At 43.0% G+C, this 24346-nt stretch overlaps 1 protein-coding gene across 2 annotated transcripts in view; it reads left to right on the top strand.

Moving 5' to 3' along the window:
• The window catches only part of SARDH (sarcosine dehydrogenase), a 460574-nt gene that overhangs the window by 48361 nt on the left and 387867 nt on the right, over positions 1 to 24346 (top strand). For both annotated transcript variants that reach the window (XM_069241559.1, XM_069241560.1), the window contains exon 6: positions 3163 to 3263. In XM_069241559.1, coding sequence (XP_069097660.1) covers positions 3163 to 3263 — 101 coding nt within the window. The remainder of the gene's footprint in view (positions 1 to 3162; positions 3264 to 24346) is intronic.

Below are 24346 nucleotides of genomic sequence, written 5' to 3'. Positions count from 1 at the left end.
CACAAATGATCACAGCTGTGTGCAGGTAAGCCCTTTTTTGTGGAAGCACACGTCGTCTGTCCAATGTACTTCTGGCTCCCAGTATATGGGTGAAGCCAAGGCTGCTCTGGTGATTTTCACATAAATTGTCTGGCAACTGTTGCAATGTCAGAACAGACCATTAAAGAGTAATGGATGGAATGGTTGGGTTCTAGTTCAAGGGGAACCTGTCCTGGCAGCTTGGTCTAGCCTGTTCCGATTGGAGCAGGGTCAAGGATGATTTGCATGTAGCTGGGTCCAAATTGAGATGGAAAGGTGTGCAAAATAACACTGGGCTGGAAATAACCACCAGAGCCATTGATTATTTTAAGCACGCCAGCCACCACTTTTTTGTTTACTATAGTGCAAGACCGTGAGTAGGACTAGTATTCCCGGGATTGTCTCCTCTGCTCCTTGGGCTTCTGGAACCAAGCTGCACCTGACTTCCAAGCCCTAATCAGGGCAAAAGTGGTCTTCGTTTGCTTGTGTTCTAGTTCAAACGGGGCTTGGCCCTTATTGGTTTGACTGTTCGTATTAGAGCATATCAAGACCAATTTGTATATGACTGGGCCCAACTGAGGTGGCGTAGTGTGCAAAATAATGAGCGACTGGGTTGTGGCCTGAGTAATTACCAAAGGGTGATATTAATTCAAGCATTCCATCCATCACTTTTTCATACACTCTATTTTTCTACATTTCTGAGCCTCTAGCCTTATTTGTTTGGAACCTGAGAGGAGAGAAGCGAGTAGGTAGGCAAGACGTAGGTCATGAAAAGTGGACTGTACGCAATCCTGAATTGTCTTGATGGTTTCCTTTAAAAACTTTTGAAAAACTGAGAAGACATCATAGTAGGACGCAGTCCTGGAGCATTAGTGAGTTATTTTGCCATATCAATAATAACTTTGTGAGAGTTACTGGTTGAGGGTATGTGGACATATATAGCAGAATTCAAGCTATAAAGCAATAGAGTGCTATCTATTGCAAACACGTACTGTTCTTGCTGCCTGTTTCTAGCTAGGAATGGAAGCCCAATACCTACTTGAGCCGGAAAAAGCTTTACTGCTCAGTGAGCTGCCTGCTCTTCAAACATTGAGCAGTCAGGATCATGCCTGCTTATCTCTTAACCAGCACAGCTGTGTGAAAATGAAAATGTGTGCTCACATGAAAGTATTTGGAAAATATGCTTTGTTAGAAGCACATAAACGTGGTGGATGAATTCATGACACATTCTGGCAAAATATTACTGCAGTTTAAATATAGCATCCTCAAACTTTGCAGAGTCTGACCACTTTATTTTGAACTCTTTCAGGCACTATTTGCAACATGATGCTTTCTGGGCACGCATGCAATGTTTAAAAAAAATGTATAACTGTAGAGTTTATTTTTCAGCAACGTGCAGGACTGTCCTATTCGCATATGAATTCTGTTTAAGGCAGAATTGTTTTATTTTTGCTGAATGTGATTTTCATAATTGATCAGCCACAGTCGATCTTGAGGTGATCGTATGTAAGGGCACTGAAGTGGGCAAATGTTATTGGAATGTTAAACACGCTTGTTACTTCTGTACACAATGCCTCCAAGACCTGCAATACACAATGATGCTCGATTTTGAACGTCTCCAACATACTGTGGACAAATGGAGCAAATTCAGTAAAGCTCTGCCAAAGCACGTAGGCAATGATTATGAGATGAAATTGTGATTCCTACACATGCGTTTGTACAATAGAAAACTTTAGTTGTGCAATATTTATCACAACCCTGCTGTTCTCCTTGATTGAGTTTTGACAGGTAAAGATGGGTAAATTTGTTGAGGGAAAGGCGCCCAGGTAAATGGACAAAACATGGATTCTAAGGTGATTACTTTTGATTTTGCACGTTTTTCTGCATTTCAAGGGCTAAATCCCCCAATACGGTAAGTTATTGCATCTGGTGAATACTTTGATGTGGGGCATTGGTATTTATGGAGTGCCATTAATACCACCCGTTTCAGACCCCTCATAACCAGGTTCCTAATGGCTTGATCGACCTATGACAATGGCAGAAGCTCAATAATTCTAACAAGCGGGTGGGGAGGTAGTATGATGAGACATCAAGTTCATCAATGTAAAAAAATATATATTTTTGTCTTCATTGGGTCTGAGTAATCTTAGATGTAGAATGTGCAAAATGAGTAAAGTCTTAGAGGTGAGTCTAGGGAGTCGCATTAGAATGTTTTCTGTGGACACCCAAGGCCGGAAATGCAGGGATGAATTTGCAAGAACAGATCGTGGTCACCAACTGTAAATTTATTATTAAAAAAAGGCGATCCAGAAAATAAACTAATAATCCCACATAGGGAAGAACAAAGCTGGCAGCACCAAGACATGAAAATTGACTGACCGCTTTAAGAGCTGTGCAATGAACTCTATGTTGTGTCAGCACTTTATAAAAACTCTATAAATAAAATAACGCTGTTTTGAATGCAATCACTGGTCTGAGAGAGAACAGTGGCATATAATTCACAATGTGGGTTACTCATCAACATCCCATTGCCTGCGCAATTAAACTTTTCAGCAGTGCAGGACCACTCTAATTTTGCATCATTAATCAGTTAAGTAATGTTTTATTCTATTTCAACATCTGTACGGCGCTTACTACTGCCTATGTGCAGCACTAGTGTATATGGGCAGCGTGCTATGCCATGCAAGGCATGTGGTTGGAAGGGTGTTGTCTTTATTTTTGATCCTATTGAGAAAGTGTTTCCATAATGATGACCACTGAGATGTGGTCATAGAGTGAAACTAGTTGCCACCTTCAGTGGTGGACTACAGCAGAGTCCGGACATTGGGCAGCAGTATGTGGTAGATCTCTTCAGCTATCCCATCCCTATTGAGATGGTAATGGCTGGGTTATGGGCCAGTACTGTACAGGTTATGGACATGATCCACATCAGATAGGTCTTCTGCGAGTGTAAAGGAGTTATTATATAGCCCCTGTGAACTACAATTGGCTGCCGTCCCATCGGTTATGGTATTAGTGTGGGCCAGAATGGTTCTATATGAATTGACTTTACTATATAATACCCAGGCTAGCCATAGGATAACCGTTCATAACAAATCTGGAAATAGTTGCATGTTTTTTAATGACAGTCTTTCTCTCTTTCAGGTGTGTGGGCAAGAACACTAGGGCAGATGGCTGGGGTGAACGTACCTCTAGTGGCGATGCATCATGCGTATGTGGTCACCGAACGAATTGAAGGAATTCAGGTATGCGAGCCCACCTCTTATCCTTCAGGCCATGGTAGGGTCAAGTCTTTTCTGAACTGAGTTAGGGACAAATGTTGGTGTGTTTTTGATCAAACGGCAGACCTAGTAAATGTTAAAGTCAGACACACTAGTGTTGTTCAGTTTACCAGTGTGTTAATTTTCTTCGAGAGCATAGGTGACTTTGTCGAAAAAAGAGAATACATTCCCTTGAAAGCAATCTAGTAATGAAGTACAAATGTTTTTTGAAGAAAGTGTAGTGATTGGTAACATGGAGTGCAAATTTTGTTTAGTTACCAGTATCATTAAGCAACATCGAGCCCTGTTGTGACTCCATCCCTGTCCATTGACTCAGCCACTTAGCCAGTGAATTTTGAGCAGGAATCATAAATCTATGCAACAATATTGTCAAGTACTTCTAGAAATATTTTTTAATATGAGCCTTTTCTAAAAGGAAGTGTCTGGTGTCTTAGTAGATGCTGCCAAGTCCTTTCAAAAGTCTCCCAAAAGCTGTTCTCTCCTAGAAGCGTCTAAAACTCAAAATTTGCATTCTGCTGCCAATGATGAGTGCAAGAGTGTTCGTAATCAGCTTTTGAAATGTTATATCTCTTAATACAGATCCAGTTATGAATATTCAAGATGTTCCATATTTCTATTCATTCTGACCCACCTCTTGGGGAGTTATCTGTATTCTCAGCCAGCGGTGTGTGTGTGTTTGGGGAGAGTGGAAAAACCCAGCTCTGCATAGACGTCATTCAAACAACATGTCAAAATATCCTATCTAAAGTAAGCAATCCCCTCTATCTAAAAAATGTGTTTTTTTGAGGTACTATTTTGGTATTACTACTAGGTAACTCACAAGTCTTGCCTCACCTTAGGCAAGTGCTGCGTTTCGCCTTTAACCTAATATTCAGGTGTCGGAATTTTTGTATCAAATTATTCAAGTCTGAAAGGGCAAAGTTTTAGGTCTTTTAGCTAAGAGCTCAATGCAGGCTTGATTTGGAATGAGTGTAGTGTCAGAAGAAGGTCAAGCGGCTGGAGAAAGTAGTGCGACATTTGCAGGTGATGTTCCTGATGATTACAGTTATCCTGTGAGACTAGGATGGAAAAGGACTTTTGTGTCATTGGGCAGGCTTAATCCACCCCATTGAATCCTCCCCTTGACATCCTCCACCTTCTACTTTTTAAGGGGAGAACTAAATAGTCTCTGAGTATTCTGTTAAAGGTATTTTCCCCAAGATGTTCAACTGCAACCCCTATGATACCCTTCTCCTACATGATTGCCCAGCAATAACCCACACTCAGGTGCCTTAGCCTGAATTTACAACCTTCGTATCTACAGCATCTCTTCAATAGCATCTCCACAGTTGCATCCCTGTTAGTCTGCTTGGGACACATGTATGTATGTTACTCTGTTTCTGGAAAAAACAGACCTTCTTACACGTACCACTTTACCTTCGTACTTTCGCATGAGCCAGATGGGGCTGTTGGCTCACTGTAGCAAGCGTTATAAGCAGCCCGTTAGGCTTTAGTCCCACAGCAAAGTCTAAGGGCTGTTTGTTTATGATTTTCTCCCTGATATGTTCCTTCATCCTGATATTACCCTATTTGTTTTACATCGGTGCACCATTCGGATTCAGTTTAATTGCTAGCTTGGCTGATGCTTATTTGCTTGACCTGTTTACAGCTTACTCTGACACACCTCAACTCGCTTCTTCCTTTGTTGTGCAAACTATGGTGGTGCAGTGGGCTCCCTTCATCCCGAGCTTGTTGCTCCCCTTCCCTCCTGCGCGATGGCCCCACAGCCTCTAAGCTACACACCTTGTTTTTTGAGACTCCTTCCCTCCCCTTTAAAAGAGGGTCCTGTTTGTCTGTGCCACCCTTCTCCCTCTCCTCCTTTCCTATGCCATACTCCTGTTCTACCTGCCGTATGGTACCGGTATCTGGTAAGCTCACTCTGCCTTAGACCTTCCTTGACTTAGAATTATCAGTACATTTACACTTCCACAGGCCCCTCCATTATGACTACATTAAAGGTGGTTTGACTTAACATGAATGGCCTCAACCACCATGGAAAACTCAAAAAGATTTCTGAATATTGTAACAGCCCCGTGGGCTCTCTACAAGAAACAAAAATTGGCTACAAGAATGCCCTGTCTATGCGCGGAGTTGGATCTCTGACTTGGCTTGCTCGCCTTCACTTTTCAAGAAAAATTTAGTAATTACTAAACACATGGGCCTCAAGATAATTGAGGCTGAGCAGGACAATAAGAGTAGATGGGTCCTAGCCAGACTGCAACAAAGTAAGGAAGAAATATATGTAATGAAAATGTATGCTCCCAATAACGACGATCCACATTTTTGGTACACCCTTGATGCCAAACTAACTTCTCTTCCGCAGTCAGCTAGGATCCTTTAGGGGGCGATTTCAACCTCCCAATGGATGTAATCTTAAACAGACCGTCGGCGTTCAAATATAGGCCCTCCTACAGCCCATAGGTTGATGTTTAATCTCTCTCCGCATAGACTCACTGATATCTGAAGACTATAATGGAACAGTCTGTTTTTCACTTTTTTCTCCCCACCTCACTCTTTCTTCTCGAGAATTGGTTATTTACTAGTTAATGCAAATCTTATCCAGGATACATTTTACGCCGCCATTGAGGCAATCCTTGTCTCTGACCATGTGCAATCACTGTGTCTATAAATATTTCTCCAACCTGCACAATAAAAAATGCATGGCGCATAAACACAGAATGCCTTGATTCCGAAGGCACTGGAACTAGAAGCCATATGTTCAAAATTCTGTTTTCGCGTTTCCTAAGTAGCAAATCATAGGTAATCGTTAATTAGGAAATGGAAAATGGAATGTACAAAAACAGAGATTTCTTAATAGCAATTCCTACAGAGCAGGAATCAGTATTAGGAAATCATCAATTAGCAAATGCAAAACCAAGGGTGCCTATCGGCCTACGACCCCCCTTGATTCACCCCCAAAAAAGTGGTGCATAGGTAAAGCTCACAAATGCCCTAGTGAACGCTACATGGCAATTTAAAAACAATACATTTTGCGAGCATTTTCTAAAATTGCACATGGTTACCATCGACTTGTAGTCGATGGTAACAACATTTCCTAAATACCCCTTTCGCATTTAGGAAATGCTTTGTACATATGTTTAGAAAATCCCAAAGAGGAAAGCCCTATTTGTGATTTCGTATTTAGGGAATCACAAAATGCGATTTCTAGAGGGTAGAAATTGCATTTTGTGATTTCCTGTCTGCCTTGGTACATATGGAAAGGTGATTTAGCATTTCTTAATATCAGAAATTGTGATTCGGTCCGTTAAGAAATGCAACTCCTTTCATACATATAGCCCTAGATTTATTTCTCAAGAAAAATGTGAATTTGGTTTCCTCTCCGGTTACCCTCTGGGACACGCTTAAGTGTGCCTTGAGAGGTTTTTGTATCGGCCGAATGTCCAAAAAAAACAAAAATATCAAGGGCTCCCTTTCTAATCTAGAGGAGGAGATCAAATATAAAATAACACTCTATAGACAATCCAATAACACTTCATTGATTATGGTGATCAAAGGTCTTAAGTAGGAATATAACACAATCATCCGCAAAAGAGCTTTGCTGATGGTTCAAGCTCAGAAGGGTAAAAGACTCTTTAGTTTGAATAAGGCTGGGAAGTCCCTGGGAGCTAATATCAAATTCAAGCATAATTACTCCCTCATCATTTCTATTCGAGATCTAAAAGGGAATCATAAAAACAGAACTTCGCTTTATATATAACATTCAGATCTAAGGAAGCATGTCTTGATTCCCTTCAATCCATTCCTATAAAATTGCTATCTGAGTCTGAGAAACTATCAATTAACAGGCCTATTGATAGGGATGAGATCTTAAAGGCAACTAAGCATTTTCCGTGGGGAAAAGCCCTGGGTCTGAATAGCCACCCCATACATTTTTATAAAACTTTTGCGACTACGGTTTTGCTTCATATGGAAGCCCTTTTTAAACACTTCTCCTTTTCCGGTAAAGTGACCGGTCAGTGGCAAAAGCGACCATTGTAGTCATTCCCAAAGAGGTGCAAGACCAATTAGACCCAAAAAATTTCAGACATATCTCAATGTTACCCATGGAAGCGAAAATATACATGAAAATATTAGCAAGATGATTTGGAGGGTTGAATACATTTAGGAATGAGTGGCTCCTATCGAGATTTATCAAGGGCAGATTAGCTAGTGATAACACCTGCTTATCTTGCCAAATAATTGAAAAGGCTTCCCTTTCCAAGTCGCTCGCTGCGGACACCGTTGCTTTGAATGCCAAAAATCTTTTGATCGAAAAGGTCTTTGGCCCCTTTTAGGTGCAGCCCTTAGTAAATACAACCTAGGCAACACCTTTTGCACAATGGTCATAACATTGTATGCTGCTCCTGTGGCAAGAATTTGGATCAGTGGTACAACTTCTAATCTGTTCGCCCTACACCAGGGTACACAACAGGGTTGTCACCTTTTGTCCATTTGTCTCCTGTAAGCAATAGACCCTCTCCTAGTTATGCTCAATGTCAACTCAAAGGAGAAGGAAGTTCCATTTGGTTGCTCTGTATTCAAAACTGCTATATACTAATCTTCCTGTAGAACCCTGAGGTGACGATTCATGCTGTCATGACTACACTTCAGGGCAATTCTGGATTCTCTGGCTAGTCACTAAATAGAGCAAAGACTGAGGTCTTGCTGCTAAACATTCACTGACTTCTTTCGCGCATTGGGCAGATGGGGCTACAGTGGCAACCTAAGCTAATTAAATACTTGGGTGTCTGGTTTTCCGTTGATTTGTCTGAATCAGTTCTATATAGTGAGCAGAAGATGGCACACAAAATGTAAGGATCTACTTTCTACATGATCACCAAAACACATCTTGTGGTGGAGCATGATAGAGACTTTGAAAATAATGCTAACTCCCTTAGTAAACTTTCTATTCAGCCTGCTCCCAGTGTATCTTTCTAACCAGTTCTTAGATTAAGTGGATAGACTGGCCTGAAAATTCTTCTGCTCAGAAAAGAAACCCAGACTCACCCTCAGAAATCTTCGTTTACCATACTACTAAGGGAGGTTGCAACTTACTAAACTAGTAAGATTACCAGGCTGCATTCTTGGCATCCCATGGTGCACGCTGGCTGGACTCGGTCTCACAGTCTCTGGTCCCTTGGCTACTATTTGAACTCCATCTTACTTCACCTTACTCGCTACCTGCGACTTTAGGAATTTCAAAACTAATTTTACCCCACTCTAGATGTATTGTCCCCGACATGATCTGTGCTCTGACTAGTCAACAGGCAGCTTTTTTCCAATATTCACAAATCCCAGGCACTGAGCAGTGAATTTGGCCGTTATAGGCCTTTTATGGGCCGCCAAGGGCATCAACAAGGTATTGATCTTTTTGCGAATGGGGAACCCCTTTCCTTTGCGTATTTACAGCTGAAGCACTCCCTACTAAACATATATGTGTATGACTTTTAAACACTTTTTAAGTACTTTCAGTACACTGTCATGCCTACTGTGCATGACACGGCCTGCCCAACATCCCCCTTAATTTACTTAGAGACAAACTGATACCTTCCCTGTCCCAGACTAGCTTTTTTGCCTCACGTTTCCTACACTGGACCCCATCTAAGCTCTTCAAATTGAACCTCACCGAATCTGTGGCCTGCTGGTCCTGTGGTGAATCACTTGGTGACTCAGTACATATGTTCTTTTCATGTAAAATGTCTCTCCTCTTATTGGAAAGACATAGATAAACAACTTGAGACCATATTCAACATGAACAGTCTCCTAAGCTTCCCCCTCATGTAGGCCCATACGCCATCAACGCCCATTTTGGGGCTGATGGACAAAGATATGGATCTCCCAGACTACCTATTCACAGTGGGAATCAAAATAACTCTATTGGCTTGGAAGGCACTCAGTAATGTATCTCATCACACTTGGCAGGCATGGGTCACCTAGCTCAGAAGTACGCACCCTAACCTAGCTAACTCTTCTGCGAACCACAGCACTACACAATCAATCTGGCATATGCTTGACAAATTAATGTCCCTCATATAAGACCCTGCACTGATACTCTTGTATTATATGCGAATGTGAGCCCCCCCATTCAAACTGTTGGATGTTATATCAATTTATCTAATTGGCTAACAGTGTTTATTGTGTTATGGACTACCTACAGCCACTGCTATTGCCGTACTAGGGCTCTTCTCACAAGATAGGGCCAGTGATATGGCAGGGGGCTGTGTCAGTAGGTTTACTTGTATATTGTCATGTTCTGTCTCTACAGAATCAATAAAATGTTTAGAACAAAAGAAAAAGAAAAATCTGCCATTCTCAACATGGTAACCTCCCTCAACAAAGTACCACCCACTGTCAAGCAGCCACTATTTACAAGGAGTAGAAGAGCTAGGGCCAGATTAGACTGGGCAACTCCTGCCCCATCCACCGCCAGTGGCCTCCCAAGACACGGTAATGGTAATAGTTACCTGAACATTACATCAGCTGTGAGTGTGGAAAGTTGCACGTAGGCCCTCCCAGTTCATAGGTAAAGGTAGTGCCCAGTTAAGACTCTAGGGCATGGGTACTTGCAAACATTTTCCCAGGGGCCACAAAGTTTGCTCTGTGGTGCAACCGAGGGCCGCATTGATGCTAGCAGCATGCTGATGAAAGGGAGGAGGGGGCTATGGGTGGGGAGGGTTTGTGGCGTTATGGTGGCAATAGGGGGCAGCAAAGCATATAGATCTAGTGGCTGAATCGCACAATGTGAAACCAGAAAACCTGACATTAATCCCAGCTTCCCAACTTTACCAAACTGTGTCATCCTGGGCAATTGTTTTATTTCACGTTCCCTTCTTGTTCTTCATTATTGTATGTAGGAGAACTTCACAATGCATAACTTTGGATTGTGTGCTGTGCAAACCATTCTCCTGTGTTTGATTTAATAAACTATAAAGTTGTTCATGTATATTAGCAAATCAGGCCAATCAAAGAGTGCAGAAAACAACTGACTTGCCTCTTAGTTCACTATTGACATTGTTATGAAGGTGGGGGTAAGAATGAATGTTAGGGGTGGGGGAAGAATGAAAGTTTCTGAATTTATGTTTGAAACTTTCGTTTTAAAAAAATACTTCTCCATGCACTGTTAATTTTAATGGTTCTGTGTGTAAATAAATGAAATACACGTTTTGAATTTTTAAGAACACTTATAGTTATATACATTTGCTGCGAGGTTTCTTAAAGAATGAAAGTGTTCCTGCAGTTAAAGCGGTGCAGGACAAATTCCTTACTTTCTTTCCTTATCTTCTATTATGTTTAGATAAAGTGTCCCCTGTTAAATTCAGTAAACAGCAGCCTAGTGCTACTGCTGCTCTGGGGGCCGCATGTAAAGGTCAAAAGGGCCGCATGCGGCCCCCGGGCCGTACTTTGAGTATCACTGCTCTAGGGTCTCCACTGGTCCTCCACGCATGCGCAGTATAGTGGGGGAATCGGGTTTCCCGTCTGCCCTGCAGGCATGCCCGAGATGCTCCAGGGCTTGGGGGTTTCTGTGAGTCTCTGTTTCCACCAGCAGACCTGAAGGACCACAAAGACCTTGCTTGACCCATCAGTCTGATGTTCTCCACAGCATCACCATTCTTCCACCTTAGCTCAGCCCATGTAATGAAGTACAATTACCGCCAGCGGCCATTGTGTGGAAGCACGATTTTGCCTGTGCACATATGTGCCTGTCCCCAGATAATTTGCCTACTGTAGGTATATCTACAGGCCCAATGAAGGTATATCTACAGGCCCAATGAAGGTATATCTACAGGCCCAATGAAGACTGCTCAGGTGGTTGAACGTCTGCTGTAGTAATCTGTGTGTATCCTGTAGGCCATAGTTTCCAATAACAGTAAGATAGCTGGGTGGGTTAATGTCCCAGTTGAGCAATTATTTGTATGTGTGGGTCAATTCAAGATTTTTTATTTTTATGTTAGTTCCTCAATATAGCATAAACCCAATTCTAAGCAGCAGCAAAGCCCTTTGCATGGAACATTTGTTTCTCAAGAGGAGCCCATCATGTTGATGCTTATCCCATACAACTCTATTGTGTGCTTGGGGTTTATTTGAAAGCAAATTACTAAAACAACAAAACAGTGTGATGAGGAAGTGCGGGACAGCATCAAACTGGGTGGCCACAAAGCCATACGAACTCTTAGGGCTGACATATGAAGCCATTTAGTGGTTGCAAAGCCTGGAATTTGCTAAATCACAAGGTTTGCAACTGCAAATCTGTTAAACCCATTTTGCAAATGTGCCATACATTACTGACTTGCAGGCCTAGGAAAGCATAACGAAACATTTGGAAGGGGCGTGTTTAGCGCGTCCCTTCCTGCGATTCACAAGTTGTGAGTAGTTTGAAACAGCAAGTTTTTTTGTGTATGTGTGTTTGTGTCTGAACCTAGAGAGAGGTAAGTTCAGTTTAAATAAATACATCAAACGTTGTGAGAGCCCAGCTTCTGTGTCTTCAATGCTTCACATCCCAGTTGCAAACTAACATTGACAGCAACACATCTGTATGCAATGCTTATTATTTTTTTTGCTAAAAAGCAACAAAGTGCTGGTCATTACTTGGGGGAATGGGAAGCAGCCTCAAAGACAATTCACACATCATAGTCCACATGTTTTTAGACTCGGGGAGGTGTAGTGTTTTGCCCACAACCACACGATGTTGAGCCAATCGCTGAGACTATAATTCAAACCTGGGTTCCCAGGGTCTACAGTCGCAAGGACTGACAGCCCTTGGACCCAAGTGCTTAATGGAACATGCATTTATTTGGGTGGTGTAACCACCATTCGCCCCCGGAGCTTTTGTATGGCGGTTTTAGGATAAACTCGTGCAGTGTGCAAAAACACTGTTCTCCAGGCTTTAGCAGCCCGTGCTGTTCCTGCATGTACCACTGGGTGTCGGTACAGCACTACGTGAGCTGAGGAAAAAATATATATTTTGCAAGCCGCGCTAGGGACAGCAAAGTTGAGATAATATGGTCGTCAGAGGCGCTGTAACTTAAGGTCCTGGGGTGCAGAGGGGGTGCGAAGTGGGTAGAGGCCGCTACAGCATCCCCAGACAAACATTTGGGCGTTAAGTTGCATATCAGCTATGAAGAGGCCCTTACAGTGTGTGTTTAACCCTTTCTGTTTTTCTAAGACTCTGGGAGGTCAAAGGCCAGCTCCCTATGATAAACTTCTGCTATTTCTTCTAATTTGTTGATCTTTGTTTTCATTTCTGTGTCCGCAAAGGGAGTGCACTTTAACACGCTTGCATGCTTTTACAGTATGGAAACGTTTGAGACTTGTCAAGAAAAATAATTGCTTAATTTAATTACTTTAAATTTGATCAGCTATTCAGGGGAAACCACATCACAGCAAGCAACATATATGCAGCATTACCACCTGCATAATTCTGGGGCCAAATGTACAGCTTTGTATCTGAAAAAAACTCACTGTCGCCACACATCATTTAAAATGCTAAATTGCGCGGTTGACCTGCATGCCTTGCCTCTTTACTTAGGAAAGAGCATCAAAGAGCGCCATTGTGTGTGTTATATGTTCTGATCGTTCATTCTACATCGTTTTTTCAGAGTATTTTCCATTCATGGTAATGATTCATCTTTTCATCTGTTCCCACAGAAGGCACACAAACTGAGGATTCTACTTGTTTGCTTAATTGGCCCTTAACTGCTGGATGAGAGTCAGTTTATGATCATTCAATCCTGTTCTTTGGGTGCATGAGCACCTTGTTATAAGCGTTTCGGGAATATGGCACTTAATGTCAGCACATACAGATAGGTTCTTTACCAAAACTGCAAATTCCTTAGTGCAAATTAACGAAATATGATTTGTTATACCCATTAATACATGGTGAAAGCAAACAACAATTATTACATAACCACCAGTACCCATTTTATAATAAATAAACTGTTAGTCCAAATTCAGGTATATATAACACCCAAACCAGTTAAGTTAGACAATCACGGTTCGTGTGTCACAAGTCACTTGGAAGGGGGATGATTCGTGGGTTGGTTAGAGTGATTCTGGGCTAAGCACACCTACTGACCGTAGGAGTCTGCGCCCGCATCTATACCAGTGGCCCCCGCAGTCCCCGCGATGCTCCTCAGGAAAGTACCCTGGTCTGAGAGCTGCTGACGGAGTCCAGAGCGGGGCCCTTCTATGTAGTGTGTAGGGCGGGGGCTCCAGTTTTTCTACGCTACTGATTTATACTCACCGGGACGTGCCGGCATCCACCCTAACAAAGGTGCTGTTGATGGTGTTAGGCCCAGTGGCCTAACATTAGCCCCCGCATTCCCTGCGGTCCGGGGGGTCCCCAGGGTCCAGGGGGCCCCTTCAGCATGGCCAGCACGGTGCAGGGGAAGCAGGGCTCCTGGCCTAAGAGTTCCTTACTGGGTCGGGGGCGGGGGCTCCATGAATTTTGCAGCGGGGGTTGGGGGGTGGGGCTCAATAGTCATTACGCCCCTGGGTCAGGGTGGTGCTTAGCATCTGCCTTATGCTGCAAGGGACGTGCCCAGTGATGACTCTGCGTAAGTGAGTCACAAGGTAAGGGTTGTCAGATTGGCTCACAACAGCTGGACACCGTTGCTTCAGTCTGGGCTTAATTATGTAAAACCCATGTGCATTCTGGGAGTAGTAGTCCTCATTTGTCTCCCTAGTAACCAATAGGACTAACGCCTCTGACAGTATTTTGTACGTTTAGGTTTTTCCCACTATTTTAAGGAAGGCAGATCTGTAATAGAGTACTGAGGAGTTTTATTTAATTTCAGACCAGCTCTATGCTGTGCTGTTTCTCCGGACACACAGTTCTCGTGGCTTGGAGTTTACAAAACACTGTATTCCTGATCACCACACTACTCTCGATGCAGTACTTGGGATGATAAGTATATTTGATGTGGTTCATTGTTTCAAAACGAGGCAATTTGTAAAATCGCACAAACTGGTCACAAAATGTTTCTTTTGGGAATGTAATTCTTTTTGGGGCTGCAGAGAACAATGTCTTGTCAATCTAGGGAACCATAATAGAAAAGTATCATTGAAGTCCCTATTAGAGTTGTCTCTTGTCCTTTTCTGAGCAATTTTGTATACAAACTGTGGTGGTCCCGGATAGCCATGGTGAGACTTAGCACACCACCACCAGTAGAGTGATGTCATTTAATTTCCCAATTCCCAGTTACATTACCAGAAAGAGAGCGAAGTTTGGGTAGAGGGTGAGTCAGGGAGGAAGGCAGAGGGAGAACTGGAAAGAAACGGACAAGAACAGATGGAGATCATCCCTTGAGAGCCAATCAGATCTGTTTGTTCCAAACTACTGGCAAGGTTTTATAATTGGTCACTCTAACCCCAAGGGGCAAAAACGAGTAAGTTGAATAAGGAAGGATCACCGCGTCAGTTCATTATAATACACCATAGGTCTCCAGGTCTGCCGTTACTACATACCGGCTCACGTTGTTAACAGGCATGAGGATCTTGCTCTTTCCCAGTCAGGACTAAATTGGCTGTCAGTGGTTGTTTCGCCTCATTTAGTAGCAGAAAGAGGTTATCGTGTTGCGGAATGCGCTCTACAAGTCGCAGGACCCTTCCTCACCATGTTTAAGCGATGCGCTGTGAAAGTGCGCTCCGAATAGCACTACTTGACATCACTAGTCTCCCAAACTGTCTAGCAGCTAGGCTTTGCCCTATTTGGTAAACTCACTGTTTAAATAGTACTAGGATTATTCACTAGTCTTCGTGAGATCACACCCGTCACCAGCACCCCCACTCTGAAAATTGTTCCAGCTCTACTGCCATATGTAAAATGGAAAAAATAAAAGTATTTCCTATGATGACCGGTCTCTCACTCTCTCCTAGGCAATTGGTGATTACTAAGTAGTATTTGTGCATTATGGGTGAGCCAGTGACCTTATACACTGTTGCATTGAGTTAAATAACTAAGTTAAACCATTGTGTATTTGTTTTCTAAAGGTAGCGAGGTCGAGCTGACCAGGCTTATATAGACAGGCGCGGTAAGGTTTGAAACTGTAAACATGGGCATTGGTTCACCAAAATGCTAGGGGGTAGCACAAGTGTACTTTGATCCAAGGCGTCATCACAGAAAGTGACATCACCAGAAAATTGATGATGCTGGTGACATCACATAAAAATATATTATGTGATCTTTGACCCTGTCATCGTTACAGCGTGACAATTATAAAACCTATATTTTGCAATAATGATAGGAAACTAAAGAAGTGCACTTTTACTATAGCCTTAGAACCCGCCGTAGCGGGCTCTACCGGCTATTAAAGGCCCGCTCCCCGCGTTAAATGCCCGAGCCGAAGGCGAGGGCATTTAACAAGGTTGAGGGACTTTAATAGCCGGTAGAGCCCGCTACGGCGGGTTCTAAGGCTATTAGAACATTCTGCCACACAGGGCAGAATGTTCTATTAAAAAAAAAAAAATTTCACGGAGCCCGAGGGGATTAAAATCCCCTCGGGCTCCGTGAGGCTTTGTTCACAGCTGTTGCTGTGAACAAAGCGAACATTGGAATGTTGGCGCTGCTGGCTTTTACCGGCCTGTAAAAGCCCGCAGCACTCCATTGTTTTCAATGGAGCCCCCAGCATTCCAATGTTCTAATATCAACTATATGCTGACTAGGCTGCTACGCGGTATTACAAGGGTACAACCTTCAAACGCCAGGAGCACCGCCATCCTTTACCAGGGGAACATTCCATAATAGGTGTACCTCAGTTATCCTAGTCCCAAACATTGCTTCAAATGCTTCGTCATAGCTAGACCTGTGAAGGCACCACCATCATTTATTAGCCATGATCACCACTTGTGTAGACACAACCAGAACATTAGTCATTGCCTCAAAAGCCCAGATAGAGCTTCCAGAGCCCAGGCAGCATCTCCACATGGCCAGGCAAAACCACTAAATGCCAAGGAATAAACCCCACACGGTATGGGTTGTGTCACAAAAGCATAGTCATTAATCAAAAGCAGACCCTGGGAATTGCGTATGCACAGGCTCTCCTCATCTGAGCCTGTATGCTCACAGCCCCAGCCACAAGGTGATGGATGGAATGATTAAATTAATCTCAACCACCAACATTCACTTGGGCCTCATCCCAATACATTGTTTTTCACCAACCGTACAACATCAGATTGCACACAGCCATATGTAAATCAGTTTTGACCCTGCTCCAATAGGAGCAGAGCAGCCTGAACTCCCAGGCCAAGTTCTCCTTGAACCATTACACAAGCAACTCATGACTGGTTTCACCTTGATTTTGGGCTCATCAGACAGGTATAACTTGGTTCCAGTGGCAGAGGGAGCACAGGACCCAGGTCTGGGCATACCCATCGCACTTAAGGCATCATTGGTAGCATCATCAAAGTGATGGATGGAATGCTTGAATTAACCGCAGCCACTGGCAATCGTTTGGGCCGAGGCCCAATTCATCATTTTTCCCCGGCCATGCCACCTCAGATTTGCAACAGTGTGCAGACACTCACCTCACACGTTTTATCCCTTGTCCTTCTTCCATCATAACTGCCTGGTCACACTGGGAAACTAGATGCCTATTCTGGGAAAACCATATCAATTTTATTAACTGATTTGTTTAGCTTATACTAAGCCTGTGGTTGCTACAAATTATAGTTGTTTTGTTTTACAACATAAGTATCCACTATAGGTAAAGAGGGAATGATCTGCTCCACATTTTCAGGGTAACACTCCTCTTTAAGTAAGTTGCATTTAGATTAATTCCATATAAATATAATTTATGGAGTTATCCTACATATCTGGTATGGATCTGGACTCCCTGGTCATATGTTAAACTTTCTGTTACCAATCCAATTTTATTAGTTGTGTGTAGATAGGGCATGACACAAAGTTTGTTGCCTTTTGTTATTTTATTCAAAAATGTTAAACAATAAACTACTTTCGGTTTTGTTCTAAACCCGTGTGCACATGGTCATATCTTGCTGGTGGATGAACCATACCACCTTACCATGCCTCACATTTGTAGACCTAGAAACCTCTCGCCTGTGTGCACCCAGGTCTCTTAAACCGCCATTCATTAGGTTGCTTCTCAAATGTGTACATGTACAGCGCCATCTCGTATGTGTGCACCTAGGTCACATTCTTACCTGTGTGTACTTACCTTCTTCTTGGTGGTGTGCATCTGACTCCTTCTCACCCTGACCCTTTTTAATTGTATGCGCCTGCTCATCTCACCTTTATCCAGATAGCACCTCTAACCTGTATGAGCTATGATTTCCCCATTGATGCGCACCTAGCCCATCATCTGTGGATCCGGCTTCATCTCACCTGTATGACACTAGCCCCTGTTATTCATTTGCACATAGCTACCGCAGCTACTCATATTTAAAGTGAACAACTTGGGATTTTTGGGTCACTGAGTACCCCTTTCATAACCTCCACTTTTCTGTATGAATGAATACTATATTTATAGAGCGCAGCAGTGGCCTAAGGTGTCTAGGTACTGAGTGTTAACCCTGAGCTATTCCCTCCCCATCCCTTTACAGAAGTTAACGAAAACAGTACAGCCAAAATGTCCTGCACACAACCTAGGCACATGCCAGGATATTACAAAGAGAAGCCATGTTTTTAAGACTTTTCTAAAAGGCAGGCGAAATTTAATCCCGGTAGGTGATGGGGGAGGGAATTCCAAATATTGGCAGCTGCCACCGAAAAAGCTCTTCCTCCCCATCTCTTCCTGCACACTCTGGGAATAGCAACCAGGTTCTGCATTGCTGATCAAAGAGATCTTTGTGAGGAATACCATTGAAACATCTTTGATTCCACCTGCTGCAGTGGCATATTGGGGGTCATTATGACCCCGGCGGTCGGTGTAAATGTGGTAGTAGTACCGCCAACAGGCTGGCGGTACATACCGCCACATTATGACATTGGCAAGTTGGCTGAAACCGACCTGCCAATATACCACACCGACCGCCATGGCGGTAGCAGCCGCCGGGCCGGAGATAACAATCTCCAACCCAGCAGCCGCTGCTATACTGGCGGCGGCATTTTAACCCTGCCTACTGCCATGGTTTTCGTGGTGTTCGTAACACCACGAAAACCATGGCGGTAGGCGCTACCAGTGACAGGAAATTCCTTCCCAGTCACTGGTAGCAGGCCCAGACTCCCCCTTACACTCCCCACCCCCCTCCATCCACGCTCCCCACCTTCCAATACCCCCCATACACGCACACTCGCAGGCACACACTACGCATTCACACAGGCATACACGCATTCATACACACATGCATCCATCCATTCATTCATGCATGCATCCGTACACACATTCATACTGACACGCAGACACACATTCACATTTCCATTCATACACACATTCTCACACATGCACACACACACACACACACAAACAACACCACACACACATTTGCATTCACGCACACACTCACACATTCATGCACACAGCCCCACACACACAACATCCCCCACCCCCATCCCCTGTCGAAAACCCGACTTACCTGCATCTAGGGGGTCTTCCGGCAGGGGACGGGGCGCTTCTACTGCCAGCAGCGTCTGCCAGCAGAACACTGCCAGGCCGTATTATTTGACATAATATGGCTGGCGGCGGTCTACTGGCGTGGCACTGCTGGTGGCGTGGCGCTGATGGTGGTAGCAGTGCCACCTTAACACCGTCCGCCAGTATGGCCACAGCCAAATTCCTGCCCTTCTTGTGGTGGAAATCCAGCTGTGGTCATATTTTGGCTGACGGATGCTAGCCGCAGCGACGGTCTTTTGGCGGCCGTCACCGCGGTGGTAGGCGGCGCTTACAGCCAATGTCATAATGTGCCCCATAGTGCCTTATGCACAATACACATGGCCTTAAACATCACTCATTTCTGCACAGGATGCCAGTGAAGCATACGTTGACCACAGGAAACAGACATATATTTTGGGATATCCAGTATCAGTCTTGCTGTGGAAGTTTGCAAAAGTTGGAATTTAGCTAAAGTGGTCTTATTAGATTCTAGTAGAAGAGTATTGCAATAGCTCATTCGAAGAGCAAAGGCCATATAAGGACTATAAGGAATGTTCCTCTTTAGTGTTCTAATAATCCAGAAGCCAGTTGCTACTGTATGGGCGATCTGTCGCTCAGACGTTAATTCAGTGTCCATCCAGGTTACTACATTTTTTGCTACATTGGTAGGGGTGAGTAGTGTCCCTAACTCCTCTGACCACCAAGTCTGATTCCCTGTTGATGTTGACTTCCAAACTGTAATACCTTGTTTTTTTGCCATTTTTTTGCCATTCAACTTTAGGCAGTTTTTACTCATCCTTAAGGCCACTGCTTTCATGCAGTTCTTAATGTTGGCTGCAGTGGCTACCAAGCCCTTCGAGAGAGATACAATGACCTGTGTATCATCTGCATACAATACTGCCTGAAGTCCAATGATCAAATCAGTCTGGCCAGCAGAGAGATGTATAAATTAAAAAAGCATTGGGCTCGAAGAGGAGTCCTGTGGCACCCCACGAGGCAGCGAGAAGGGTTCAGATCTAAAATTTCCTATGGTTACAAGTTGGGATCTATCTCTAAAGAATGATGCCAGTAGGTTTAAGGCCACACCCCACTCACACCTGGGTATAGGTGATTCCTATTCTCCTCTTACACTTAACCTCCTTCATGTGTTCACAGTTCTCACTTTTTACCTGTTGCATATAGGCCCCTTGAGCCTGTAATCACCAATCCCTCTGTGGCCCATTTGCGCATACCTCCACCCCTAAATCCCATGCAAGGCTGCGTGCACCTCATATCCTGTAATCTGAGGTCTTAAAGCCCCCTCAAACCAGTTTACACCAATCCTTCTCCCAACTGTGTGTAATAATTGCTATTGCGGGTCTGTATTGCCATCTGCATTGTCTATAATATCAGTCCTTCACTTATTTTCTTTTTCTTTCTTGGTTCCTTTACATGTGGGTATTTTCCTTTCCTTTCATTTTGCTTCAACAACTTGCGTTATTGGTTTTCCCCTTAATATTTGTCCTTAGCCATTATTAGTAAGTAGTCTCTTTTGTTCTATCAATCACGTTCTTTCTCCTTCTAGTTCTTCCCATCTCTTAGCTGTCTTACTTCTCCCTTTTTCATGCCTCATCAGTTTTTCAATTGTTTTGTCTTATGTCTTTAACTTGACTCCACCATTTTATCCCCTTCTCAGTTCCTATACTTCACTCAACCTTCATATATATGTATCCCCGCTCATGCCAGCTTCTGGTCTTCCTGCTCTTTATCAGCTCTCTGGTCAGAGGTCCTACGTGCTAAATTGGTGGTGCACAGCATGTGTGCAGGTGGGATTATTGGGCTCACCAAGAGCTCCCCATTCCCTCTGGCTTCCCTCGCCAGGCAATAACCAGGGTGAAGGGCCCATCTGCCTCCTTCACCAGTAGAGCTGAGCAGCTCAAGTGTTGGTGCAGAGCATTCTAAACAAGAAATCAACTTGTTTATCAATGGATGCCCCAGTACGCAGAAGTGGGTGGTGTTATGCCTCTACCCAAGGGTCACAAATACAAGCCAGGGGTTGCAGGCTGAAGCTGCGACCTCTGACTCCCCCCTAACTTGATGCCTAAAATGGGAGTACACTTTGTTACTTGATATTGAATACTTCTGTTTATTCACTGTAAGAGCAACATGATTTACAAAGAATGGAGTAAGCATCCGACAATCTTGGCTGCCTTCCAAAACACTCTGTATTTTACCTTGTCTTGGTTTGAAGTTCTGGTGAATAGCAGGAGAAGTGCAAAAAAAATGCTAAAATGTATTATACATGTTATTACGGATATGGTCATTCTCCTGCTTGCGCAGAGACCCTGGATTCAATAGGGACAATCCGGTGAGCTGGAGCCCACCCTGCTAAGAATCTGACCAAAACTGCCTAACACACACAAATGTTTTAACATTAGAAAACACACTCCAGTAAATTAGAACTCCCACCCACAGTGGGATAAAACATTTCGAGAAATAAAATCGTCCTGAAAATGCTGGGGGGGAAAAAATGGCAAAAAGATAAAAAATCGACGATTATGGGTTACTTTTAAAACAGAAAGATGAGAGGTAGTGAAAAAAAAATACCGAGGACTCCCCCAAAAGGAAAAAAGTATTAAAAAACTAGGGTGAGGTCACTTGCTATGAAGCAGAAGGAAACAAAAATCAAAATGATGAAATTAGAACGACATTATTAATACAATGTTATTTCGAAAATTAGGGAGCCAAAACCAAATACCCATTGTTTGACCTCCCGAGATTATTCCCAAAATAATAAATGGTGCTTATTGAATGAAATGGAACCAGTAAAGGATCCCTTGCAACGAGTGTACCCTGAGGTTTTAGGCCTTCTCTGTAGTCTGGCACGGCAAAAACTCTTGTGTGACTGGACTATAGATGCTACTGCCATTAAACATCAGTCTTCCCCCAGGTCTGCATGGAAGGGGAAGCAGCCATTCTCCATTACCTGTCATCAGAGACAGGTTCTCTACTGTTGGGAAGTGCACATCCAACACACCCAAAAACAAACAAATCTTGTAGCATAAGTACTTCTACATACACATACTTATTGAAGCTTAAATTCGCCATTTTAAATCCTAAGTAGCCAACATTTTAAAACTTAAAGTGCCCAGAAGCAGGTCTTTCTCAAGGTTTTTAATTGTCTTAACCTTTAATATTATTTATCCAGAACCTGTTCTGTAGCATTGTGTGCTGCATTTTGGCGCAATTATAAAGAAGGATGTTTTTAAATGTCACTACCACCTGCCCTTTAAATACTCAGAAAAGGATTAGTTGTTTTTCAAAATGAGAGGAAAGAACAAACTATACAGATGTGGTTCGAGAACTCGTGTTCAATGGTAAAAACCTTTCAACCATCAGGTCGTAATTTTTAAGTGCAGAAGGTTGGTCCTTTTCAAGTGTTTGTGAGAATATAATTTGAAGAGAATGCATTCTAGGAAATAGAAAGTTATTCAAATGAATTTAGAAGGAGGATGGTCTTTGGATGCATGATCTTGAAGAGGGGAAGGTAGATGATAACCAGAATATTTATAGTGTCCATGGATAGGATATTTCCCCTGAATGTGATGTACACATTGATGGGACAATGCTACAAGTTTTAGCTCATTCTGGCTCGGCATTCACAATCAATTGGAGGAAACTGATATTCAAACCTTTGCCTATGGCGGTAGGTTGATTGACATCATTGGTGTGTTTGTTGCCACCATACAACTTAAGGATCACCGAATAGTGTGTAAAATTCACACAGGAAAGAGTGAAACATTTGGTAGGCTTGTGACATTAAAAGAAATCTGGGTATGATTTTAAGATCAGAATCTTTGGGTTGCATATCTTGCAACACAACATTTAACAATGAAGTATTACACATTCTTCAAAAGTATAAGAATGGTTGTAGAAGACTATTTGATAGTGTGTTGAAAGTATTTTCACATGAGCTCAAAGTTAAAGTTTGAGAGGTTCCTGTTGAGCTCACAAATGCATACAAATGTGTTTGTAAAAAAGTAAACCTCAATGTTAAAAGGCATGAGCAAAGAAGGAATAATATAACAGTTGCATCTGTCTGAATAGGTTTCACCTATTGTTATCGTTCTCCAAAAGTCCAGGAGGCTGAGGTTATGTGGAGATTTCAGATCTTTAAACAAACAAACTTTTAGCTGACCGTCATCCTTTGCCAAAATACAAGAGTAGCCTGACATGATGGGGAAAGGTAGATAGCTTTGACAACAAATGTACTAGTGGTGTACCATCAAATTGAACTTTAGGAAATTCTCAGTGTTTGACTACATTTGTTACCCCAGGTGTTACCTTCCTCTAGTTCATGGGTACTGTAAACATTTACCAGAGGGCCAAAAAATACGGCCTGTGTCAAACCCAAGGGATACATTGATGCCATCGGGTGTGGGGAGGTAAAGTCCATACATGGTGTGGGTAGTGAGTCCTGGAATTATTTTGAGAGTCAAATAATAATCTTCCTAATCCCTTGTCCTCTTACTTGCCATTATGTGATGGAGCGGGTGAGTTATGGAAGGCTCATACCAGGATGCCTCACTCTGGCACAGCTCAAAGTTCTTTTGCATCCTCAAGCCCAAAACAAACTGAGCATTCATGTGGCTTCTGTCTGCCACCTGTGCTCTAAACTCATGCACCAAGAATTAAAGACAAAGTGTTATCTTTTGATGTAAAATGGGAGAGAGAAATAGCTACTCATTTAGTGGCTGAACTGCATGATGTGGAACTAGAAAAACTAGCATCCAACCATGACCTTCTCACTGGGCCAAAGTGTGTGATCCTAGGCAATTTTCTGATTTGACTTTGCCTCCTTTTTCTATATTATCACTGTAGGAAATAGGGTTATATATGAATTGAGACCGTTTAGGCTTCACTATGTAATATCTTCACATTACCCCAAACTGGGTCCTTTGGAGTCACACTAATAAATTCCTAGCTGAGTCTTAGTAGTGTGGCAGCGAGCAGTCAGGCTTTACTAGAGGAACATGTGTTGAGCATTTCAGAGTACCAACATGGATGATAAGTAATTGACCATCTCAAAAGAAATCTGACAACAATTTATACAAATAGAGCGTACTTTTACGTAATTCTAGACACCAAAACAAAGACAATCTGATAAATTGTAGATTTTTAAAGGAAAAATAAATCGGTGCATTTAACCTCTGCAAAACGATAATGTTGCAATCAATGGGAAAACACACTAGTGACACTCGGTCACTTGCAGGTCAAGTCCAGTGGAAACCACTGTGGGATAAGGTGATGCAGGTCACAGGACCAGGCTTCATCTGTCAGTTCAATTTTACTTGGCTCATGGGACTCAGGTGCAGAGTTGTTCTGGCTGTCCCTGGTGCTGATCACAGGAGCCACGAGTGCTGGTTTTGCTGCTTGGACAGTGCTGGTGAGGAAACGGATGCAAAAACTCAACAACCGGGATCA

This window comes from Pleurodeles waltl, chromosome 6 (assembly GCF_031143425.1).
Source record: "Pleurodeles waltl isolate 20211129_DDA chromosome 6, aPleWal1.hap1.20221129, whole genome shotgun sequence".
Lineage (NCBI taxonomy): Eukaryota > Metazoa > Chordata > Amphibia > Caudata > Salamandridae > Pleurodeles > Pleurodeles waltl.
This window is presented reverse-complemented; position numbering and strand designations above follow the sequence as displayed.